We start from the raw sequence: 23,152 nt of genomic DNA, 5'->3' as shown, positions 1-23,152 counted from the left end.
AATAAAAAATCTAATTCTATAAAAATCTGTTATTTTCCGTTTTATTTTAATATCTTGAAAAAGCTAGATGTCAAATTTAGTCTAGCCGGTCTGTCAATCTGTCACAATCTGTCAAAATCTGCTAAATAAACGGATACAATGCTGATTGATCAAATTTCGATGTTGCCCTTCTCCCATAATCCGTCATATTTGACAAATAACTGGTAAAATGTATCCCCTCCTCCAGCCCTGGTTAAAAAAAACCGAAAGTGCTCTGTCGACCGTGTGCTGAATGTTTGCCCTCCCTGGATTCACTACATAGGAGGAATTTGTATATAGAAAAAGACCAATGTACATATTGCACTGAGGGTTAGAAATTCGCCCTTCAATCAAATAGTACGCATTCAAATAATCAAAACGCGCTGGTGATGAAGTATTTATCCACTGTGTCACATCGTCGCACTTTTCTCCATCCGGGAAGAGCCTGTAATTTTCCTTAGTGAAAACGTGCAAACCTCCCACCCAGAAGTGTGTGATTCACGATATTGTACCACCATCTGTCGCGCAGACATTGTGTGCACTTCTCGCGAAAATTCGCGAATAATTGGTGAACATTAGAGACAGAAGTTCGAGGTCTCAGGAAAGTAGAATTTCAAGAAATGACAGCTGCACGTTTGCTTTTCTCTGGCTCCTTTTGTTCACTGTGTGCGTGTTAATCGAATTGAAGAGCGCGCCACTCCAGGTACAGTGTAAGCCTTCGGCAGAGGCGGCGGTCCAAAGCCAGCAAGACGCGGCCAAAAAGGTAAATCTCACATCTGAACTGAGCGTTTTTCTCCTGGTTTTCACTGTAGGCCTCTATGTTCATCTGATAAATCCATAAGGCACGCGGTGAATGCCAAGAGCGAACGACACTCTACTTATTTAATAATCCAATAATTTTCTGCTTGGTTTTGAGTTAATCCAGAACCTCATAATCTTCTAAAAATCCCACAAAAAATAGATTTAAAGTACTTCTAGCACCTTAAAGCATACTTTCAGTACTCTACATTCTTTTCATTACACAAGTCAAGCATAACAGTAAAGGGAAAAGATTAAAAAGGCGACCGTCCCTTGTGTTGAAGGCACAACACACACAAAAAACGACCTGCACAGTGTTATCCGAAAATGATTTGGAAAGATGAAAGCTCCTGGCTTTTATGGGCACAGATCAATATTTGTACGCCGAAAAAACATTACTTACACACCACATCTGTGTGGGTTTGGCAAAATGGGACGTATGTGTCTGTAAGGAGGCAAATACAGTGAGCCCAGTGCACAGAGGATGTGGTCCGGAGTTGGAAGTTGAGCGAAAGAGAGCAACTGTAGCCATGGTAACCTTGCAGAATAAAATTAGAATCAAGTACAAAGTGTTTCTCTACCATTTCAGCCATGAGATCCTCGAGATGTGCTTCTCAGCTTTCTGCAATTTCATCCTTTTGATCTCTCTCTCTCTCTCCCTCTCTCTCTCTTTTAACTCACACACACACACCCCAAAACATCCTATTTCGGTGCACATAATTTTTATAGGAAAATGTTGCAACAGCATCCAAGAATGGCACTCAAATAGGTGAAGAAAAGCACAGAGGACAAAGTGAATGTGTATAAAATAAAAAAAATCAATAATTTCTCTCGCTTTATTTGATCTCCTCTTTCAATCCGGCGAACTGCATTCTATACGGACTTTATATACTTGAGCGAACTGCGTTCATCATTGAATTCGTAGTCATCATTTTCTGCAATTAAAATTATTTTTCTGCGCTACATTTGTCTGTCCCATTTACATTTTAATTGGATTTTTTGCTCTGTCAAAAGTATTCTATTTCACCAATACTCACTGTTGGAATTGGAAGAGAACAGACTCCCCAGTACTTCAACGATAATTGGTATTAAATCGCAATTCTCCATTATATTCACTCTTGCACGCACGCAATGTGTACCAGATAATTGTTAATATATCAAAAGAGCACTCTCGAGAGTCAGTGACGATGAAATATGAGAGGCGAACGGGATATAATTTGACCATGCAAATGATACGTGAGACACTAACAAACTGAAGTATGTTTTTCATCCCAAAATTCAATAGTGGCGAAATTAAAGCCGAAACCGGATGGATTTACTCTAATCTCGTTGAGAATCTCAGATTCATTCTTGCATTAAATGACACGGCATAATTTCCCATTCATTCGTTGGAAATTAATTTTATACATGGCGCACAAATGAGACAGACACAACATTGAAGACGATACAAGGAAAATGCTTTTCATTCTTCACCCCAGACAACGCCACACACTTCATGAACTATTTTATCGACGGAAGACACAACTGGTTTTGCCCACTTCAGCCGCGACCCGAATCCAACCCTTTTACTCATATTTTACATGGGGGATGAAATCCGACTAGAGGCCAAATGTATTGTACATTATTTTTTTTTAGTTTTGAACAATCAGACAGACGAAATTAGATAATAAGTTAGTTACATCGCTTCTCCAACATATAATAACATCACATTTTTATTTTCCGGTCAATATTGTCAGATTCCCTTTTCGTTAGATTGCATTTTCAGCCGGTAGTCATTCGCAGAAACCACTGTTAAATCAATAAAAATTTTCACTGCTTCAAGTAGCGATTGAAATTTGTGACATGAGTAAGAAAGTGGAATTTTCAAGTGATACTGTGAGAGTTCATCATCTCAATCCACTCTGTAATCCACATTTGGTGTCCCGACTCAAGTGCTACAGCCTGAATGAGTCCTTCGCCAAAGAGTTCAACAAGAAGCAGAGAAATATTTTCTCTCTGCCTCAAAAGCAACTCACCCATTTAAAGTCCATCAAGAGCACGAGATCGAAATTGACAGTGAAGTATGAAAAAAGTAAGTACAGAATTTAGAATATAATCTTGGGATGATATTTATAGCATATTCTGAACAGAAAAATCCTACACCGCTTTGAAAATTCAACGCGAGAAATTCCGCGTGAGAATTCTCGAATTGATCACAAGAGGAAAACGTCCTGAGATAAAGACTGGATTTCCATCCACCAAAGATGAAGAATACTTCAGGTTTTATCACTACATTCAGCATGGTATCGATACTGCTCACATCGCTTCTCTAGATAAAATGGTTCTCTCGCGAATTCTCTGTCTCATTCCCAAACGTCTTGCCAAATACGTGCAAATTCTTGATGGAATCATTGAGGAGATGAAAAATGAGTACTTCATGGCCATGAAAAAATCCGTGATTGATTATGTGTTGCAAGATTCTTTGCCGGATTCTATCGGTGATGAGAAATCATGCAGGACAGCAAAATCCAATCGAGTTGCAACCAACTGTGACCATCACTTTGAAGAGAATCGCACAAAACTTATGAAATCCCTCTTCACCGTGAATCCATGCATGTCTCAAATGCTAGAACTGTGGCATACACACTTTCAAAAACTCTCCTTTGTGAATCTGGAGAAACTCACCGCACACGAGAAGCCTTACGATTTGCTAGAGTTCACTGTAAGTAAAAATGGGGAACAAACTTTCCTATAATAACAAACTCCATTTCTAGGCAACGGTTTTACGTCAAATTGACGAGACGAAGAACATCTTAAAGAATGATTGGTACAATCTTATAAAAATCATCATTTTAAGAGGCATAAAGAAAAATATAGTGCCCAAGTTTGAAAAAAAGCGCCTCACCAGAAAATTCTTTTGTGCCACAGCCACAATCATGGAACAGAATCTTCAGGATGTCTGTGTTAACAGCCTCAACATCTACAGTCACTACATTTGTGACCTCAACGCTTCGAATAAGCGGTTCAACTTGACAATCTTATTAGAGGAAGAAGACACTCTGGTCTTCAATCCCAGCTTCTTCAAGATTGAAGCTGAGATTTTACGGGTGATTGACTATATAATTAAGACCGTGAAGGCTTTTCCTCGAATAGAAAGTCTGTTCGATCTACCTGACTTCTCATCCAACTCATGTCTGCAGCCCATCATCTCAGACAGCGCAGTGGCGGATTGTCGGAACAAAATTCTTCGTGTTCTAGAAGATCAACGAATTGGTCCAGAATTGAGAATGCAGGACTTTGATGAGTACATCACATTAATGAATGGCGCAGCTTCTGAAGAAATTGAACAATTCATCAGTCGAAAGCCCAAGTTCGAAGAGTACTGCGAACAGATTTTACACTACAAGGAAATCGAGGGTTCTATAACGCGCCATATTTCAGGCGTAATCATCCTGGGATTGTATGAATTCCACCGAGAAGGCCTCATAGAAACACTAGAGAAGTTGGCACGATTTATGCAGAACGAACTCATCACGAATTTGACAGCTCAACAACAAACGGAAATCTCCGATTTTGCCAAGGAGTACGAGAGTATATCAGTGAGAGCCAGGAAGATTCCGAAAGACACACGCGAATTGATGGAATTAAAAATGTACGTACAGGAAATGGAGGAAAATAAAATCCCAGAAATGGAGCAGAAGCTGAGGCAGAATATGAAAGAACTCCTCTGGCTCTTCGACCATACAATCTTTACACCGTTGGAGATTAAGCAAAACAGTCTCACTTTTCAGTGGTATTTAAAGATGCCAAGTGTATTCAAGGAGCATAAGCAAATTATTGTAGAGAAGACGCTGGAGTATCAAGAAAGCCTCAGGCGACGAATCGAGACGTTCAGAAGAGATTTGGAGGTATACTGGGAACAGGTGCAGGACTATGAAAACTGGGGAGACATAAAGCATCTGGCCAAGTACAAAAGAAAAGCCACACTTTTGGATAATAAGTAATTTTGAGAAGAAAACTCATTTTTAGGATATTTCATTATTTTTTTCAATTCTAGACTTATGAGTGCACAAGAGAAGATCAATCAGATAAACGAAGAGGAGAGTTCATATATGTGGGAAGAGTCTCAGTTTCCCCTAAGAAATGCCACATATGAAAAACTAGTTCCACATAAAAATCTCTTCGATGCTGGTCAGGATTTTATGGACAAGTATGAGATATGGATGCACACTCAAGTGGGCACGTTTGAACCATCTGACATTGATAATGACGTGGCAGTGATCTACAAGACAATACTCACTCTTGAGAAGCTTTTTATGGACAGTCCAAATACACAGAAACTCACTCTTGATGTAAGAACTATTTCAAATCCTTCCGATTAAATCTAATTCAATCTAATCAGTATATTAGGAAATAAAAATACCATTTTAAAACAGATTTTACTAATACAAAAAAAATTCTCGTAGATCAAGGAAGTCGTGGATGAATTCAAGACCCACATGCCTATTGTAAGGACTTTAGGTAATTCAGGCATGAAAGAGCGTCATTGGGAGCAAGTATCTGAGATAATAGGTTTCCCTATTAAGATCTCGTCAGATCTAACCCTCGAGAGAATTATAGAATATGGCCTGGATGATTACATTTCCAAGTTCCAAATAATTTCCGAGAGTGCCACGAAAGAGAACAACTTGGAGAAGGCGATGACAAAGATGGTGGACGAGTGGACAGATATAGCATTCACCATCAATCCTTACAGGGACTCAGGAACATTCATCCTCTCTGCTATTGATGACATTCAAGTTCTCCTCGATGATCACATCATAAAAACACAGACCATGAAGAATTCACCCTACATTAAACCATTTGCCAAGGAGATTCTGGCATGGGAAACAACATTAGTTCTTTTGCAGGACATCCTGGACAGTTGGCTCAAGGTTCAGGGCAATTGGATGTATTTAGAGCCTATTTTCTCTAGCCCTGACATCCAGCAGCACATGCCAGAAGAGGGCAGACGATTCAGTGCTGTGGACAAGATATGGAAGGATCTCATGAAACAGGTGGCCATCGATACAAAAGTGATGGCAGTTGTGGAGATTGAGAAAATGGCCGATAGGCTTAAGAAAGCCTTCAATCTTCTCGAAGTCATTCAAAAAGGACTTAATGCCGTAAGAAATCATTTCACAAAGTCTCCAACTGTTCCTAACTGTTTTTCTTTATTTCTTTCAGTATCTTGAAAAGAAGAGACTCCACTTTTCACGATTCTTTTTCCTGTCAAATGAAGAATTGCTGGAAATCTTGTCTGAGACCAAAGATCCTAGAATGGTGCAGAATCATTTGAAGAAATGCTTCGAAGGCATCGCTTCTTTGACATTCACTGAAGAGCTGGATGTGACCAAAATGAATTCTCATCATGGGGAGGAAATTGAACTGCTTGAAGTCATTTCCACATCCAAATCTCGTGGCCAAGTTGAAAAGTGGCTCACCGAGTTGGAAGATGTAATGAAGAAAACTGTTTTAAAGTCCTTGCAAAATGCATTCAGTGATCACAAGCGCTCTAGCAGAGGATCTTGGCTTTTCAAGTGGCCAGAACAGGCAGTTTTGAATGTCTCAAAAATTTTCTGGACAGCAACAGTAGAGAAACACCTGGGAAAAGATTTTTCGAGTCTGATAGATAAGTGGCAAGAGAATATTGGAAATATTTCGCAGTGTATTGAAGAGACCACCACAGAGCGCCACAGACTAACTCTCACTTCTACAATTATCTCAGACATTCATTGCAGAGATGTGATTACTCATCTTCAACGTGAAAATGTAACAAGCTCCAAAAATTTTGCTTGGATTTCCCAATTGAGATACTACTGGAATCAAGATCTAAGTTTGAAAACACTGGACAGTTCTCTAAGTTATGCCCATGAATATCTAGGCAATACCACAAGACTTGTGATCACTCCTCAAACAGATAGATGCTGGAGATCAACCTTTGTGGCATTAGAGCACAACTTCGGGTGCAGTTACGAAGGCCCAACGTCGGTTGGGAAAACTGAAACAATGAAAGATCTCGCTAAAGTTGTCGGGAAACAGTGCATAGTCTTCTACTGTTCCCGGAGTCTTGATTTCGTCACCTTCGGAAAATTTTTTAAGGGACTTGCCTCATGTGGTGCCTGGTGTTGCTTTAAAGACTTCAACAACGTCACTCTCAAAATAATTTCCGTTGTATCACAGCAAATCCTCACACTGCAGCGAAGTATCGCTGGGAAGTGTTCTAAAGTAACATTTGATGGAACAAAACTCCACCTTGATCCTACCTGTGCTATCTTTGCCACTCTTGTTCGAAACCGTAAGAAAAATGACCTTCCTGACTCCATGAAGGTATTATTTCGCCCAATCTCTTTCACGGCTCCTCACAGCCAAATGGTTATCGAAGTTGAGTTGTTTGCTAGTGGCTTCCGTGAAGGAAAGTTCTTAGCTACGAAGATTATCAAATTATTTGAGTTATCGAAGGAGCTCTTGACCAAGGAATCTCACTATGATTTTGGTCCAAGAACCATTAAGAGTATTCTAAATATTGCTAAACTGAGGAAAAATGGCAGTGAGAGTGAATTGATCTTTAATTCCATAAAAACAGTCTGCCGCCCAAAGTTAAAAGATGAGGATTTGCGTATCTTTTTGGAAATACTGGGTGATCTCTTTCCTCAGCATGAATTGTCCCCCACTCTCTCAGAAGCTGATGTCAGAATGAAAGGTATCTTACAAAGAGTCTTTGAAAAGAACAATAAAGTCTTCACAAAGCATTCTCTGGATAAGTGTCTCCAGATGTTGGAAATGCTCGACGTGACACCTGGAATCGTTATCACAGGTGGTCCCTTTGGAGGGAAAACCACAAAGTATCGCATGCTTGCCGAAGCTTTGAAAACATCCGACGAAGGAGACATCTTCGAAGATAAATTGACTTATGTGGTGATTAATCCCAAAGCGATAACTCTGGAGAAGTTTTACGGAAGTTTTGATGTGCAAACTTTTGAGTGGTCAGACGGAATCTTTTCCCATTACTACAGAAAGTTTACAGGATCACGAAATGATAACAGGAAATGGATCATTTTCGACGGTCCAATTGATACTTCTTGGATAGATAACCTCAACACTGTTCTTGATGATAACAGGAAACTTTGCTTGATGTCTGGTGAGATCATCCATTTCAAACCCACTATGAGATTCATCTTCGAGACTGAGGACCTGAAAGCAGCGTCACCAGCTACAATTTCTCGATGTGGTATTGTTCACCTAGAACCTGATCAATTAGGATGGAAGCCGCTTATGGAGTCTTGGAAAAACACCCTCCCTCCAACTCTCACCCAGGTTCAAAAGAATGATATTCACGACCTCTTCATGAGATTCTGTCCTCCGCTCCTCTGGTACATTCGACAACCTGGAATCCAAGCGATGATTCACACTCAGGATGCTAATATTCTCGTCTCTATAACAAATCTTTTCGACTGCTTCCTCAAAGACTACGAAGACCAGAAACATGTGGCCAGTCTTTCTGAATTCGACATCCGTGCTCAACTAGAGGGAATCTTCTTCTTTTCCTGCGTTTGGGCGATAGGCGGACCTCTAGATGCAGCCAGTCGAGAGAAGTTCTCTATTCTCTTCCGTGGACTACTTGAGAAGAAATTTCCGGCAGATCTTTACGAAAAATATAATATCCCTGAGGATCTGAGAGTGACTGACTTGGCCAGAACGTACATCTTTCCCATACCTAAGGCTGAGAGTGTATTCGATTACAGGTACATCAAGGAAGGCAAGGGTAAATGGAAACTCTGGTCGGATGAAATTGCTTTAGCTCCTCCAATACCCAGAGACATGCCAGTAAATCAGATTATCATCAGTACAGCAGAAACTATAAGAATTTGGGCATTGTTGGACCTCCTGGCGAGCAATTCTAAACAGATACTTTTGGTTGGGCACACAGGAACTGGGAAGAGTGTCTATACATTAGAATTCCTTGCAAAGAAACTCAATGGGAATCTCTTTAAACATCAGTATTTATGCTTCTCAGACCTCACCACAGCCAGCCAGACTCAAGAGATCATCATGGCTAAGCTGGATAAACGAAGGAAAGGAGTTTTTGGACCACCATTGGGAAAGAAGTGTGTGATCTTTATCGACGATCTCTCAATGCCAATTAAAGAGAAATGTGGAGCACAACCTCCCATTGAACTTCTCCGCATGTGGATGGATCATCAGATGTGGTACGATCAAACAGAAAATGTCCCTATAAAGTTAATAGACATCCAACTTCTTTGCGCTATGGGATCTCAAGGAGTAGGTAATAGTATAACAACGAGATTCACCAGACACTTCAACACTATTGCTATTGACAATTTTGTGGACGAGACTTTGAAGTCCATTTTCAGTAAGATCGTCCTGTGGCATTTGGACACAAGAGGTTTTTCCAAGGAGTTTGATCCCTGCATTGACGAGATTGTTCTATCCACTTTGGATATTTACAATAAAGTGAAGGAACGTCTCTTGCCTACACCTAAACGACCACACTACATATTTAATCTCAGAGACTTTGCCAGAGTGGTTCAAGGAGTCCTGCTGTCCGTCCCAGAAGCCATTGAAGATCTCAGTGGAATGAGAAGATTGTGGTTTCACGAAGTCAATAGAATCTATGGAGATCGCCTTGTAGATCTTGAGGATAGGAAATGGTTGTTTGGCTGCCTCTGTGACATTGCAGTATCTTGCATGAAGACCACGGCTATGGAACTTCTTCAGAGATTTAGTGAATTCGGAGACACTGTAAGTATTAAATTGTATCATGTTTCTTGTCTAATAATATCTTTTACAGCTTCGCGAGGAGGACATGAGGAAGCTCATCTATTGTGATTTTACGAATCCTAAAGCAGACACTAAAAATTACATTGAGGTCCAGGATATTGATGAATTGACGAATGTTGTAGAGGCTTATCAAGTAGAGTTCAATAATATGTCCAAGAAACCAATGGATCTCATCCTTTTCCGATTTGCAATTGAACATTTATCCAGGATCTGCCGGATCTTGAAACAACCAAGAAGTCACGCTCTCCTAATTGGTATGGATGGGTCAGGAAGACAGAGTCTCTCTCGTCTAGCATCCCACATCATGGACTATGAGCTGTTTCAAGTAGAGATCACAAACAAGTACAACAAGGATGAGTGGCGAAATGACATTAAAAATATTTTAAAGAGGATCTCTACAAATGAACTACACGGAGTGTTTCTAGTCACAGATAAGCAAGTAAAGGAAGAATCATTTCTGGAAGAGATCAATAATCTTCTCATATGTGGTGAAATTCCCAACATATTCTCAACAGAGGACAAAGAGGAATTGATTGAGAGAATGCGTCAGATCGACAGTCAAAAAGAAAAGAGTTTGCAAACTGATGGAACTCCTGTAGCACTCTTCAACTACTTCGTCCGTGTAGTTAGAGAACAACTCCATATTGTACTCTGCATGTCTCCTGAAGGATCTACACTTCGCACTAGAATCCGCAAGTTTCCTTCTGTAGTAAACTGCTGTACTGTAAACTGGTTTCAAGAGTGGCCAGAAGATGCTTTGGTATCGGTGGCTTCCAGATACTTGACTTCAATCATACAAGACGTTACTACTCGAACAAACTATATGAACACTTTTATCTTCTTCCACAATACCTCCAAAACAATCTCTGAGGAGCTTTTTGTACGCGTCCAGCGAAGGAACTACATCACACCTATAATTTACATTGAGCTCATTCAAAATTTCAAAACAATGCTACAGAACAAGACAACTCAACTAACACAGAAGCGTGACAAATACTTAGCAGGAATTGATCAGCTTACAAATGCGGCGGCACAGATAAAGATCACGCAGGATCAATTGGAAATTCTCGAGCCTAAACTGAAGACAACATCAGAGATTGTTACAGAACAGGGTATAAAGGTACAGGCAGAATTCGAACGCCTCGTCATTCAGAAGGAGCATATCAAACGTGATGAAGCCATTACAGCAGAGAAAGCAGGAGCTGTGACAAAAATCAAGGAAGAGTGTAGCACGAAACTTGGAGAGGTGCAGCCAGACATCGAGACAGCCACAGATTCCCTGACCACACTCACTCCAGCCGATATTCTAATCGTGAAATCCATGAAAAATCCACCAGCAGCCGTGAAGATCGTCCTCGAGGGCATTTGCATTTTGCGTGACATCAAACCAGACAAAGTTCCTGGTCAAAATGATGATTATTGGTCTCCGTCGAAACGTCTTTTAGCCGATCCTTCCTTCCTTGAAAGCCTCATTCAATTTGATAAGAATAGCGTTACTCCGCGGATTATGGAAGTTTTTCAGCAGCGACCTGTTCTTGCATTCGACATGGAGAAGGTGAAATCCATCTCCATGACATGCGAGATTCTTTTCAAGTGGGTCTTAGCTGTGGCAAATTATGGGCGTGTTCTCGAAAGCTTAGAACCTCGTAAGCAAGCACTGATTGAAGCTGAGGCGATTTACAGCACTGCTATAGATTCATTGAATATTAAATTGGAGCAGCTAGCATCGGCGGAAGTCAGTTTGGCCGATTTACAATCCCATCACGATGCCAAACAAGAAGAGTTCCGTCTTCTGCAGAACGAATTTGAAGCCTCAACAAAGAAACTCCAGCGCGCTAATGAACTGATCAATACACTGGAGAGCGAAAAAGGCGGTTGGAAAGATGTTGCCGATAGTCTGGAAGCTTCTTTCGACAAAGTGGCCGGAGATGTGATAATCTCAGCTGGCATTGTGTCCTACATGGGGGCTTTTCCTGTTGAATTCCGACGAAAATTGCTGGACATGTGGTTGGAGAAGATCAACGGCTTTGAAATAAAGCACTCAGAACCCTTTAAAGTGGATGAAACTCTTGAGGATCCTGTGCAAATAAGGCAATGGACCATCAGTGGTCTACCCAATGAGAGCCATCCGATAGAGAATGCGATTATCATTAAGTGAGTTTTTCAGTTATCTTTTATTGCTTTTCACGAATAAAATATACTATTTACTGCCTTTTACTGAGGTTTGCGTAGCCTATATCAACACAATACATTTTTTGATTACACTAAAGTTTGCAGTAAAATATTTTTTGCTTAAACGCTTTTATAGAATATAAACTACAATTTTCTCATATTTTTCATAAATTTGACTGTATTTACAGATACTCCAAGAGATGGCCTCTTTTAATAGATCCTCAATTCCTCGCTAACAGTTGGATTAAGAATTTAGAGAAAGAGAATAGACTGTGTGTAATTCGCTTCAACCAGCCAGATTATAATCGAGTCCTTGAGAATTCCATACAATTTGGTCTTCCAGTACTCATTGAGAATGTAGGCGAGGAACTAGATCCAATGCTGGAACCTATCCTCAAGAAGCAATTCTTCAAACAAGGCGGAGTTTATTGCATCAAGATGGGTGAAAACATCATTGAGTTTAATGAATCCTTCCGCCTTTTTATCACCACAAAATTGTACAATCCTCGAATTGCGCCGGACGTAGCCGTGGATGTGAAGATCATCAATTTTGTTATAACCAGGGAAGGATTGAACAATCAAATAGTTTCCGCAACTATTGGTCGGGAGCGCCCAGATTTGGAGTCCGAGAGAAATCAGATTGTGATGCAGAGAGGCGACACAGAGAAGCAGCTAAGGGATATTGAGGAGAACATCTTGGAAATTCTATCCACAGAAAAGGAAATTCTAGAGAGTGACAAAGCCGTACAGACGCTCAGCTCTTCCAAAGTCCTCCTCAACGAAGTACAAGAGAAGTTCATAGTGGCCAAAAATACGGAGAAGCAGCTGGAAGATGGAAGAGTGGTTTACACTCAAATTGCTGATCACTGCTCTACACTCTTCTTCGCCATAGGTCAGTTACAGATAGTAAATTATTTAGAGAGTATCTAATCACTGTCGTTTTGCAGATCAACTCAGCAATATCAATCCCATGTACCAATTCAATTTGAAATGGTTTATCAACATCTACCTCACGGCCATTGATAACACCGAAAAGTTGGACGATATTAATGCCCGGCTTCAGGGACTTAAGAAGTACTTTACGCGCAGTTTTTTCATTAGCGTCTGCCAGAGTCTCTTCAGCAAGGATAAACTTGTACTTGCGCTTATCCTCTCTGCCAGTATCAATTCCTTCGATAAGCAAGAGTGGATGTTCTTGTTAACTGGAGTACGGCCAATGAGTGCGGATTTTCCAGAAGTTCCCGCAGAAACTTTTCGTGGAAGAATTTGGCATGAAATTTGCTCTTTGGCAACGTTCAAATCATTTGAGGGCATTATCAGCCACATAACTGATAATCTGGACAAATGGGAAAAAGTGCTAACGTCAGACACTCCCTGTGCGCAAATTCCTGAACCATGGAGTACAAATTTATCAGACTTCCACAAGCTTTTGCTTCTCAGGTGCTTAAGAAGGGATGTTCTTATTCACAGCATTATTGAATTTGTGAGCAAAAGCCTGGGTGGAGATTTCATAGACCCTCAACTTCCAAGCCTTGACGCCTGTTATGAAATCTCAAATTCTTGTATTCCAATTGTGGCTATCCTTGAGCCCGGCTATGATTTCACCGAATCCCTCTTGAAGTTCGCTGCCCAAAGAGGAATTTCCGATGACAAAATCGTTCTAGTGACTTTGGGAAAAGGACAAGGCGAAATTGCAGAGAAAACCATAGAAAAGGGCATGAAATCAGGCTGTTGGGTGGTTCTTCTAAACTGCCATCTAGCTAACAATTGGCTATTTACACTCGAGGGAGTCTGTGACACATTTACGTCGGAAACAACTCATTTGGATTTTCGCCTTTGGTTGACAACCTTGTCCACGAAGAACTTTCCTCCGTCTTTACTTGAGAACAGTGCGAAAATCACAAGAGAACTGAATGATGGCCTCAAAAGAAATCTCGTGCAAAAGTTCAAGCACTATTCTCAAAAAGACGATCCTGAAGACGTTCAGAAACTTCTGTACAGTCTCTGCTGTTTCCACAGTGTTATCCTGGAGAAGAGAAACTACCGTGAGAGTGGTTGGAATGTCCAGTATGATTTCAATGACTTGGATTTGTCGGTGAGCGTGAGAAATGTCAGAACCTACATAACAGATAGCCAGGAATCTTCCTTAGAAGCTCTATTGCACATAATCAGCTCTTGCAACTACGGGGAGAGAGTTTTTGATCCGTGGGATCAGCGATTATTGTGTGTCCTTTTCAAAATCTTCGTTATCAATCAAATATCTGGCGGAACAGAGCAGACAGCGTTTAGTATCCCTAATGATACATCACAGGAGACTTTTATGAACTTCATTGATCAACTTTCTTGGGGAAATACCCCAAATGCCCTGGGCCTGCACAGAAATGCCTGCAAAGTGAAAGAAGAGGAAGACACAGAAAATCTCTTGGCAACTATACTCCGGATGCAAGATCGACATGATTTGGTGGAGCTCCAAGAACAGAAATTAATGGAAAATGCAGAGGAAAATATCATCAAGACATCCCAAAACATTTTGTCGCGTATTCCAGAAACCTTTAATCTTCAAGACGTCGAGATCAAGTTCCCCAAATCCTACACGGAGTCCATGAATTTCCTGCTGCACCAGGAACTGATGCAGTACAACCAGTTGATCATCTTCATCTCAGAGCAACTCACGAACGTCATCAAGTGTATACAAGGTGATTTATTTGCGCTTATGCTTTCTCAGTTGCCGCTCTACATTCAATTCTATAGCTTTTCTTTTCTTGTCCATTTCACTAATTTCTGCGCACAAAAGTTCATCCAGCTTCTCATTTAACATTTCCCGGTTTCTTTGCTCGAATCCTGTCAGTTCTCGTCTCACGTAGTCCAGCCTTTGCTCCTGGCATACACTCATTTCGAACTCCTTGAGTGTCCATAGTTGAAGCTCCAGCGCATGTAGAAGATTCTGCACAGACGGCGGAAGATTATTTGGTCCATAAGTCGTCTCTAAAATTTCCATTAGCCTTATTCTATTGCGATTTGGCTCCTTTCTCGCACCACTTCCACTCTTGCTCCTCTCCCTGTACTTCCTGGGATTCCATCGCTTTGTCTGAGCCGATGACTCCCGGAACACTGTTTGGCACTCCTTATTCACGAGTTCCATCAACAGGCCGAGCGATTTACACACCACACATGGAGGACGCTATAGCTGCAATATCCTGTGGTCTAGTGCCCAATAAGTGGCTTAAATTCTCCTACGCAACACAGAAACCTCTGGCCAGTTTTATTGCAGATCTCTTGCACCGAATAACGTACTTTCAGGTGAGCAAAGGAATTTCACTGTAGCTTATATTGATCAAACTTACAATGAATTTCTAGAATTGGGTCGACAGCGGCATTCCATCGTCTATTTGGCTTCCGGGTTTCTATTCACCTCGAGCCTTCCTAGCAACAGTTCGTCTGAATTACACGCGACGTCATAAAATTCAAATAAACACTGTTGAATTGGACTTCACAGTGGGTGGGGAGTCCAATGAGGATTCAGTGAATATATTTGGACTATTTCTTAGCGGTGCGAGATTCGACAGGGAAAACTATTGTCTTGAGGAACTCACACCTCATCAGTTACATGACCAATTACCGGAAATACTGTGTGCGCCAAGAAAAACTGAGAAGAAGACTTCAGAAAAGACTTATCTCTGTCCAACGTACACTTTGCGCTGTGACAAAAAAGGCATGGAGGATTCGCAGGGAGGAAATGCTCATTTTATCATGGCAATTCCACTTGGGATCTCAGCTACTTCATCTTCTGATCACTGGGTTCTTCGAGGAGTCTCTGCACTCTTGCAACTCAATTAATAATATCATTTTTATTCCATTCTTCAACTATATCAACTCTTTCACCTTCGAAGGAGGACCTGTGAAAAATACCGTAGAATTAGAAATATATCTAGAATTTATGAGATTATTTTAACGCACCGATAAAGCTCAAAAGGACCGGCAGGAAGATTAATCCATGAGCTGCTCCGATCAGCACCATTCCTAAGTACATTCGGAAATAGAAGACCTGGAAAATCTGCGATTTGGCAAAGGCGAGGACTACAATTCCGGCAAATTTAGTAAGTGTGATGCCAGAGAGAACGCTACTGCCGGTGTTCACGAGAGCAGCTCTTGCTCTGTCCATGTGATCGCCAATAACTCTCGTGTAGGATCGCACGATGTGAGATACGAACTCCACGCCTATTCCCACACTCTGGAAAGCGAAAAAGCCGGAATATTCATTAAGCAAATAATTGCAATAAGCACAAATTTATATATATAATCACGATTGCATTCAAAAATATTTTGTAATCATAATAGGGAATACACATATGCACAAAATTGATCACGGTCTTATTAACCTCTATAATTAACCTTGGAAACCGTCCCAAAAGACCTACAATATCTTTTGCTATTCGGATAATACTCACCACTACAAGATTCACGAGGGAAACGGCATTGAGAGTGATACTCCAGGCCCACATCAATCCTAACATGTTGATCAGGATCATCAAAACGACTAACAGGACTGTCAGCGCTGAGACAATGTCGAGTCCTGTCACGAGGAAAGTCACACCGAAAACGCAGACTATCGACATGCCCAACGAGAAGAAGGAATCTTCCCAAATACTGAGGTATTGTTCGTAGAAAACATAGAAGACACTGTAGGGGAAGATAGATATTCCCAGTTCCTTCTCATCAAAGTCCTCCTGAATGTTATCTGTGATTATTCTCGCCTGTTTTAGGGCAGTGTAGAAATCCCTCGAAGTACTTAGAGTTGTGTGATAGGAACTAAAGTAGAAATCCTGGATGTAAGTGTCTCCATGCTGGTCATAAATGTAGTTTATCGCTGAAACATAGGCCGCTCTTCCAGCTTTTGCACACCCTTCATGAGGCAAATCTGAGAGGAAATTGCTGAAGTACCTCATGAAAATCTCTCTCGTCGGCCTCAAATCCACAATTTCCTTCTCACAGTCTTGACAAACACCTAGTGGCGTGGTACTTGGACAGAAAGTTCCATTCGGATACAATTTGCAGCACGTGTCCACACTTAGCCAGTCAATGTAATCATCAATCCACGATGAAGAGGGCCGAGCAATGTAGGTTCTGAGGAGAGAGATAACATATGTATGTATTTAGAGATCATTGCACACTTGTTAATGAACATTGTTGTTACTTACATGTCCGGATATTGAGATGCTATGTAGAGTTTCACGGAAACTGAGTCATTGTTGCACAGAGGGCCACCACAAATTAAATTTTGTGCGGTAGTGTAGCTATAGTCTAGACCAGATGTGACCACAAAATATACTGGGGGACCAATTGAGAGTAATTCTGCCATAAACTGTGGATATATAAAAGAATTATTATCTTTTCTATGATAAACAGATAAAAAACAATATACATACATTGAAATACTTCACTACATAGGAGTCTTTAGCCATTGATAGTTCTTGATCGAGTCCTGGTTCCAGATGTGGCGCTACCATGATTGACAAACAAGTAGTAAGGATGAAGAAAATAAAGACAAGCGGTCGGACACGTTTGGACAGCACGAAAGGAGCATAAAATCTATCAATGATCCTCTGCAGAAATCCCTGTGATGGCTTGTCTTCCTTCTGATACTTGCTCATCCGAAGGCAGCACATAAGATCAAACCTCTTCGCTTCGTAGCGTTGTTGATCGAGGCTCATGATTGCCACGAAGGCCGTCAGCTGCAAGATGAAGTCAATAAGAAGAGCAACAGCAGCGTACATGGCGAACGTATGCACTGCTGGCATGCTCGAGAGCGCTCCAATGCCGAAGCAGAAGATTTCAGCAGAAGCCGTGAGAAGGATAGAAGGGCCCACTTGTCCAATGGCCACTCCAATGCCTTCAGGTATATTGGCATACTCTCTCTTGTCCAATCGGTTGTATGTATGCACCATGATGAAGATATTGTCCACACCAATGGCAAGAACCAAGAAAGGTATCACCTCAATTGTTAGCATTGTGGTGGAAATTCCAGCGTATCCGAAAATTCCTAGACTGCACGCCACAGAAACCAGGACAATAACTATTCCTCCTACTGCCAAAGTTATCTTGGATTCCAGGAAGAAGGTGCGAACTCCGCTGATCTTCCCCAGTGCAATCATGATGTAGATAAACATAACGGCGTAACTGATGATCACCGTAGACATTTCCGCTTCGGAAAGTTCTTGAATCCCATCCTCAATCGATCTCTCAGCACTGAAGGCGACATCCATCAAGTCACTCTCGTAGTTTTTCATGAAGTCAATGAAGAGCTTTTCCCACTCCATAGCCAGTGCCAAGTGATCAGGATCTTGCTTGTTATTTATTAGAAAAGTGACCGTGACAGCTGTGGCGAGGTTGTACTCAGGCTGTTCATTCCCCTCAGGCTTTGGCATCCCACCCAGAGCTACTCCAGGCTCAACAGGGCCCCCAAATGGCGCAAAACATTCCGGAGAATAAGCATTCTGGGTGCAACTGATCATCGTATTGAGATAGTTTATCACAAATCCATTTATATCTGTGCGCGATGCATTAAACTTGGCGAAATCATGATCAAAGTATCCAAACACTGATTGAACTGTGCATTGATCAAGTGTTGGTGTTTCTCCTGGATAGATAACAGGTGCGAAGCATATCTTCTCCAGTCCCAGATTTTCATCTTGTCCTAATTGAGCCAGTTCCAACTGCAACTTGAACACTTCCAGGAGGAATTCCATATTGTAAGCCGGGCCAAATTCAACTACACCCGTGTCAGTTTCGTGGAAAATAGACGTTGTATTGTAGGGCTTCATAAAAATTTGTTCAGTTCTATAGAACGGTCCAAAACGACTGTCAAAAAAGTCCTTCTCAACCCTGGATCTGCTCTCTGGATTTGCCCAAAGTTCCACTGGGTCTGTTGTTATCTGCAAACGATTACTTCATTACGAAAAGTACTAATTACATCAATAAGAAGCCTTACTTCCAGATAGAATATCCCGTAAGCCAGGGCTGCAATTGCCCAGGAACAGAGAGCAAGAGTGAGAATCGGTTGAGAGGCACAAGCGTAACCTAGCCATCTGAAGAATGCTGTAATATACCGATTGATACCATTGAATCCTCCGCACCATTTTGGTAGCTCATCAAAGTCACTGTGTCTCGTGCGAATTGAAACAATAACTACGAACACAATTCCCAGGAGACCCAGAAACATTGCCGTGACAAATGTTATTCCATTCAGGTCTCCAACCATGAATACACTTTCCTCAACTTCGGGCTCCATTCCTTGTGGACAATTTGTCGGACAATCGATGCAAGAACACTCATAAGATCCCTGAAGATATTAAATTAACTAAGTTCTTTATCGAGTTCATTACGTAAATATTTATATAATACATACTGGAAAAGGATCGTCGCAAGTTCTGGGATTTCCATCAAATCTCTCTTCAGGATTTTCAGATGTAAAGTAGTTAATGGTAAATGGTGCCAGAGGATTTATACTACTGTCACCCATGAAGCCAAACCATCTCAATGGCGTGCATCTGGACGAACCGAAGGATCCACATGCCAAATCCATGGCTAGTTTACCAGTGGAAGGATGTACAATGTTGGCACAACTCTCATATGTCATATTCAAATAATCCGCATTGGCCACAAAGTCAATCTCCCGAACATAGGCTCCTCCTATATTTCCCTGTGGCTCCACATAAGTTCGCACGTACTTACTAGCTTCAGGAGAACATGAAAAGGCACAAATACTCTGTAGGAGATTTTTCAGGCACCCCTCGCAGCGTCCAAAAATCCCTTCAGCCATTGAGAATTGCGAATCCATCAGCCTGATACTTTGTGCATTACAACAAAGCGGCGTGTCATCTGATAAGAACCATCAATCATTGTGTGAAATATCGCTCAATAGAAGGATTACGAAGACATCTCACCGCTTGTGAATACATCTGGGCAGCGTCTCCGCAGGATTTCAGCTGCTTCTGGATCTGCTGCGATATCCAGCGGAAATCCTGGTCCATCATAGGCACAATTCTGGAATTGTCCATTAGTATCGTAATTGCACACATTATACCAAACACAATCAGCAGAACTTTCTCGACCGCATAGCAAGAGAAATGTGAGAATTGGAAAGACTTTGAAGATCACTGGAATGGCAAAAAAAAAGTCAATGGAATGTGAAATGCATTATCAATTGAAGGGGACTTACTGGACTTCTTCATTATACGTCTAGTCACAATGAGTAATTTTCACCAACTAAACTTCACACACCTGAATCTTAACTGCCAATTTAGCGCTCAATTGCCACCCAATTGAATGCTTTTATCTTGTCTTCCCGAACACCTGTTTTACACCTCATCTAATCTAATCATCTTGAGTGGCCCTCAAAATCCAGATACACTTTGACTCACTCTCATTTTCAATAGGTATTTTATTGCATTTCAAATAAAATTGGCTGAAATCTCTGAGAAGCATAAATTTTGCTAAAGAATAATAATTTAAATAAACAGATTACCTCCACCACAATAAATACATTTGATTTTAGACTCGATTTTACAGTTCAGTCTCCGCATTATTCGGCGTGGCCGTCAGACTGTTGGGCCAGTTTCATGATGTGACCCAGGAGGAATTCCTTGTCCCTCGCTTCCATGTAAAGCATCTCCTTCAGGAGTTTCACCATGCCGATCCGAGCACGTGATTTGGAGCGCAAATAGTAAACAATAACGCTAGAAAAGGAGTCAAAATTACATAATGCCGCTGTATCAGAGGGTGAAAAAGGTGAGATATTTATACTGACCACATTCCTAATAGAATGCCTCCAACAAATGCCGGACGAGTTATTGAGACAACAATCCTCCAGAAGAGATGTTCTTTAGTCAGCTTAGCGATATTTTGCGTAACGATCTCATACATAAAATTGAAATTACGGAAAGGTCCACACGTTTGACTCACTTTGACTCTGTGGAATAGATATATCTCAAGTTAGTATCATATATAATGTGCGAATTTCTAATCATTCTCACTGAGTCATGACATATCCATTAGCCACAAGCACGCCCAATAGAGAAAGAAAACTCATCACAAGATAAAGCGTGTGAGTCTGTGTGGATTTCCACAATTTCGCCGGTGGCTTGCAGTACTTGATGAGAATCGCCTTGAGAATGTAGAACATGAGGATCATCTTGACGATGACAATCACAGGAAGAATTGGCGAGTAAAGCAGTCCAATGAAGAAGAGGGTTTGGTTGAATACAAGACTAAGACTGGCTTGGGATATATCAAATTCTGGCGCCCCAATGGCCGGGAAAGATTTCGACAGGATAGATTTGACGATTTGATACAGTGTCACACCAGCAATTGATATGACAAAGTCCACAATAACAAGCCGATAAATCTCCTGACCAATTGCAGTTTCCCAACACTGAGTTTTTGCATGTGAAATCCAGTATCCCAGCAGAACACCAATGATTACAACTTCCAGTAGGAAATTCCTCATCAGTGTGATGTGAATTCTTGTTCTGGACGATTTGTATCCCTCCATCCTGCAAAGAAGTTAGAAAATTACATCAAAATCAAACAAAAAATCAACTATTCCTCACCTCGCAATGTACCCAAAGATCATCTGCATAGCCAACATGATAAAGTTAATACAAATGGGCAAGTAGAGGTATGAGAATGATCTCGTGACATCCTCAGCCGCATCAAAGTGCCTCAGCATCGTCCACATGCCCACACCAAGGCCGGCAAGCATGAAGAGAATCAAAAAGTGCGATGACACCTTAAGCGCCACACTCCAGAACTTCTGAATCAGTGTCTGCTCAATTTGCGGCATTTCCAACTCACTCAGCATCTCTCTAAGTTCATTGAACAACGACTTGTGTGCCAGGCGAGCCATCTTTTCATTGGATATGCCAAAATCCCAAGCGCAGAATATCTTGTCCGCATATGTGGACGTTATTCCGCTTGCTTCAATAAAGGTCCGACGATATGACCTCGCCATTGACACGGACATTATCACAAATGTTATCAAATACACACAAATCATAGTGAGAAAATACGCCATTGGCAAATTGTAGTCATTCTTTGGTATAATACTGATGGTTTCATTCGAATATCCCCCGTAAAAGAGGACGGTGGTGGTCAAGTAGCCCTGAAAATGAAACACGAATAATATTACATGTCGAAATTAATAAAACACCGAAAAGGAAAAATATCTACAGGGAAGAATAGAAGCTTAAAAAAATATTTGGTATTTTCGTGTAGCAAGATGGAAAGTAGTAGAAATATTACCCAAATTCCTGACAGACATGAAAATAACCAAGAATATGCAATAATAAGCTTGATATCTATTCTATATCTATTAATACAGGGCGTGATAATATATGTAGGAGATTGGCTCACCTCTCCAGTGAAAATGTCAAGAAACTTGAACATTGTGGTGGGTTTGAAGCCTCCACGATGCTTATTTAGCAGCAATTGTGGCAAGACAATAAATCTGAAAGAGAATGTGGCATAAAAATCCTGCTTCACGCGATCACAAGTGAACTTACCCAAAGCATAGAACCGCCACGATGCAGTAGGAGATGAAGAGCCACCTAAGGAATTTGAAGTAGGCACTCACGCCGCTCCCGAAGTGGCCCTCAATGTTCCTCATTGATCCATACCAGATCTCCAGGTTGGTGAGTGTGTCAGCAAGGAAAGCACCCAGGCGCGTTCGCAGAATTCTATAGCCGTACTTGAATCTCTGCCACTGGCTTATTGCTCTGGAATCCGTTCTGTTCCTAGCCGAAGTGGAGAGTTTTGTTCTGATCTCTCGCTTGATGTTGATTGTCTGTGGGAGGGATCTGATTGTCTCGCTGCAAGAAATTCACGAGGTTAAACGGAGCCAATTAACACAAAACGAGTGACTCACATTCTGAGGTGCCGCGATAGTGGATTATCAGCCATTAATTGATTGTTTTGCTCCATTTGCTGGGCCAAGTTGTCGACATCGTTTTGCCGACCGCCAGAAAGACGGAAATCTAGCGATAGTTGCCGCTTGAAGCGAGACGGCATAAAATTGATGGTCTTCTGGATCAGAGAGTGATCTCCGCGCTGGGATCCCCATAATTTCAGCTGCAATTAAAGGTTCTTATTCAGCAATTAATCAATAATGAAATATATATTGTTAAAGTCTCACCTCGTCGGCGAAGCAAGTGTTCTTCTCTGAAAAGTCCATACGCAACAGGTTGTCTTGCGAGTGAATTTCTCGCTCTGCGAATGATGTTGATGGACCACCACCACTATCATCATCTATGTGGAACACTGATGACAAGTTTGTGCGTCTCCTGTGCAT

General features: G+C 41.3%; 3 protein-coding genes across 3 annotated transcripts; 1 reads left to right on the top strand and 2 right to left on the bottom strand.

The window, feature by feature from the left end:
* Positions 1–4,433: 4,433 nt before the first annotated feature.
* On the top strand, positions 4,434–15,645 carry LOC132256882 (dynein axonemal heavy chain 7). The gene is made up of 9 exons (XM_059753469.1): positions 4,434–4,795; positions 4,853–5,147; positions 5,262–5,960; positions 6,022–9,597; positions 9,659–11,790; positions 11,997–12,700; positions 12,756–14,504; positions 14,957–15,108; positions 15,166–15,645. Exons 1-9 carry the CDS (start codon positions 4,434–4,436, stop codon positions 15,643–15,645), a joined length of 10,149 nt encoding a protein of 3,382 aa, XP_059609452.1.
* On the bottom strand, positions 15,595–20,105 carry LOC132256883 (NPC intracellular cholesterol transporter 1 homolog 1b). The gene is made up of 9 exons (XM_059753471.1): positions 20,027–20,105; positions 19,752–19,964; positions 19,214–19,686; positions 18,797–19,147; positions 17,235–18,740; positions 17,007–17,170; positions 16,257–16,932; positions 15,766–16,039; positions 15,595–15,704 (listed from the first exon to the last, which is right to left on the bottom strand). The coding sequence occupies exons 1-9, from the start codon at positions 20,037–20,039 to the stop codon at positions 15,673–15,675; spliced, it is 3,702 nt and encodes a 1,233-aa protein (XP_059609454.1). The 5' UTR covers positions 20,040–20,105; the 3' UTR covers positions 15,595–15,672.
* LOC132256884 (transmembrane channel-like protein 5) lies at positions 20,103–23,152 on the bottom strand. Its single transcript, XM_059753472.1, has 8 exons — positions 22,997–23,152; positions 22,730–22,932; positions 22,368–22,673; positions 22,219–22,312; positions 21,417–21,967; positions 20,841–21,359; positions 20,615–20,776; positions 20,103–20,543 (listed from the first exon to the last, which is right to left on the bottom strand). Exons 1-8 carry the CDS (start codon positions 23,150–23,152, stop codon positions 20,390–20,392), a joined length of 2,145 nt encoding a protein of 714 aa, XP_059609455.1. The 3' UTR covers positions 20,103–20,389.

Source organism: Phlebotomus argentipes, unplaced genomic scaffold (assembly GCF_947086385.1).
Source record: "Phlebotomus argentipes unplaced genomic scaffold, Phlebotomus argentipes genome assembly contig_33, whole genome shotgun sequence".
Taxonomy (NCBI): domain Eukaryota; kingdom Metazoa; phylum Arthropoda; class Insecta; order Diptera; family Psychodidae; genus Phlebotomus; species Phlebotomus argentipes.
The sequence above is the reverse complement of the archived record's forward strand: the minus strand, read 5'-3'. Positions and strand labels throughout refer to the sequence as shown.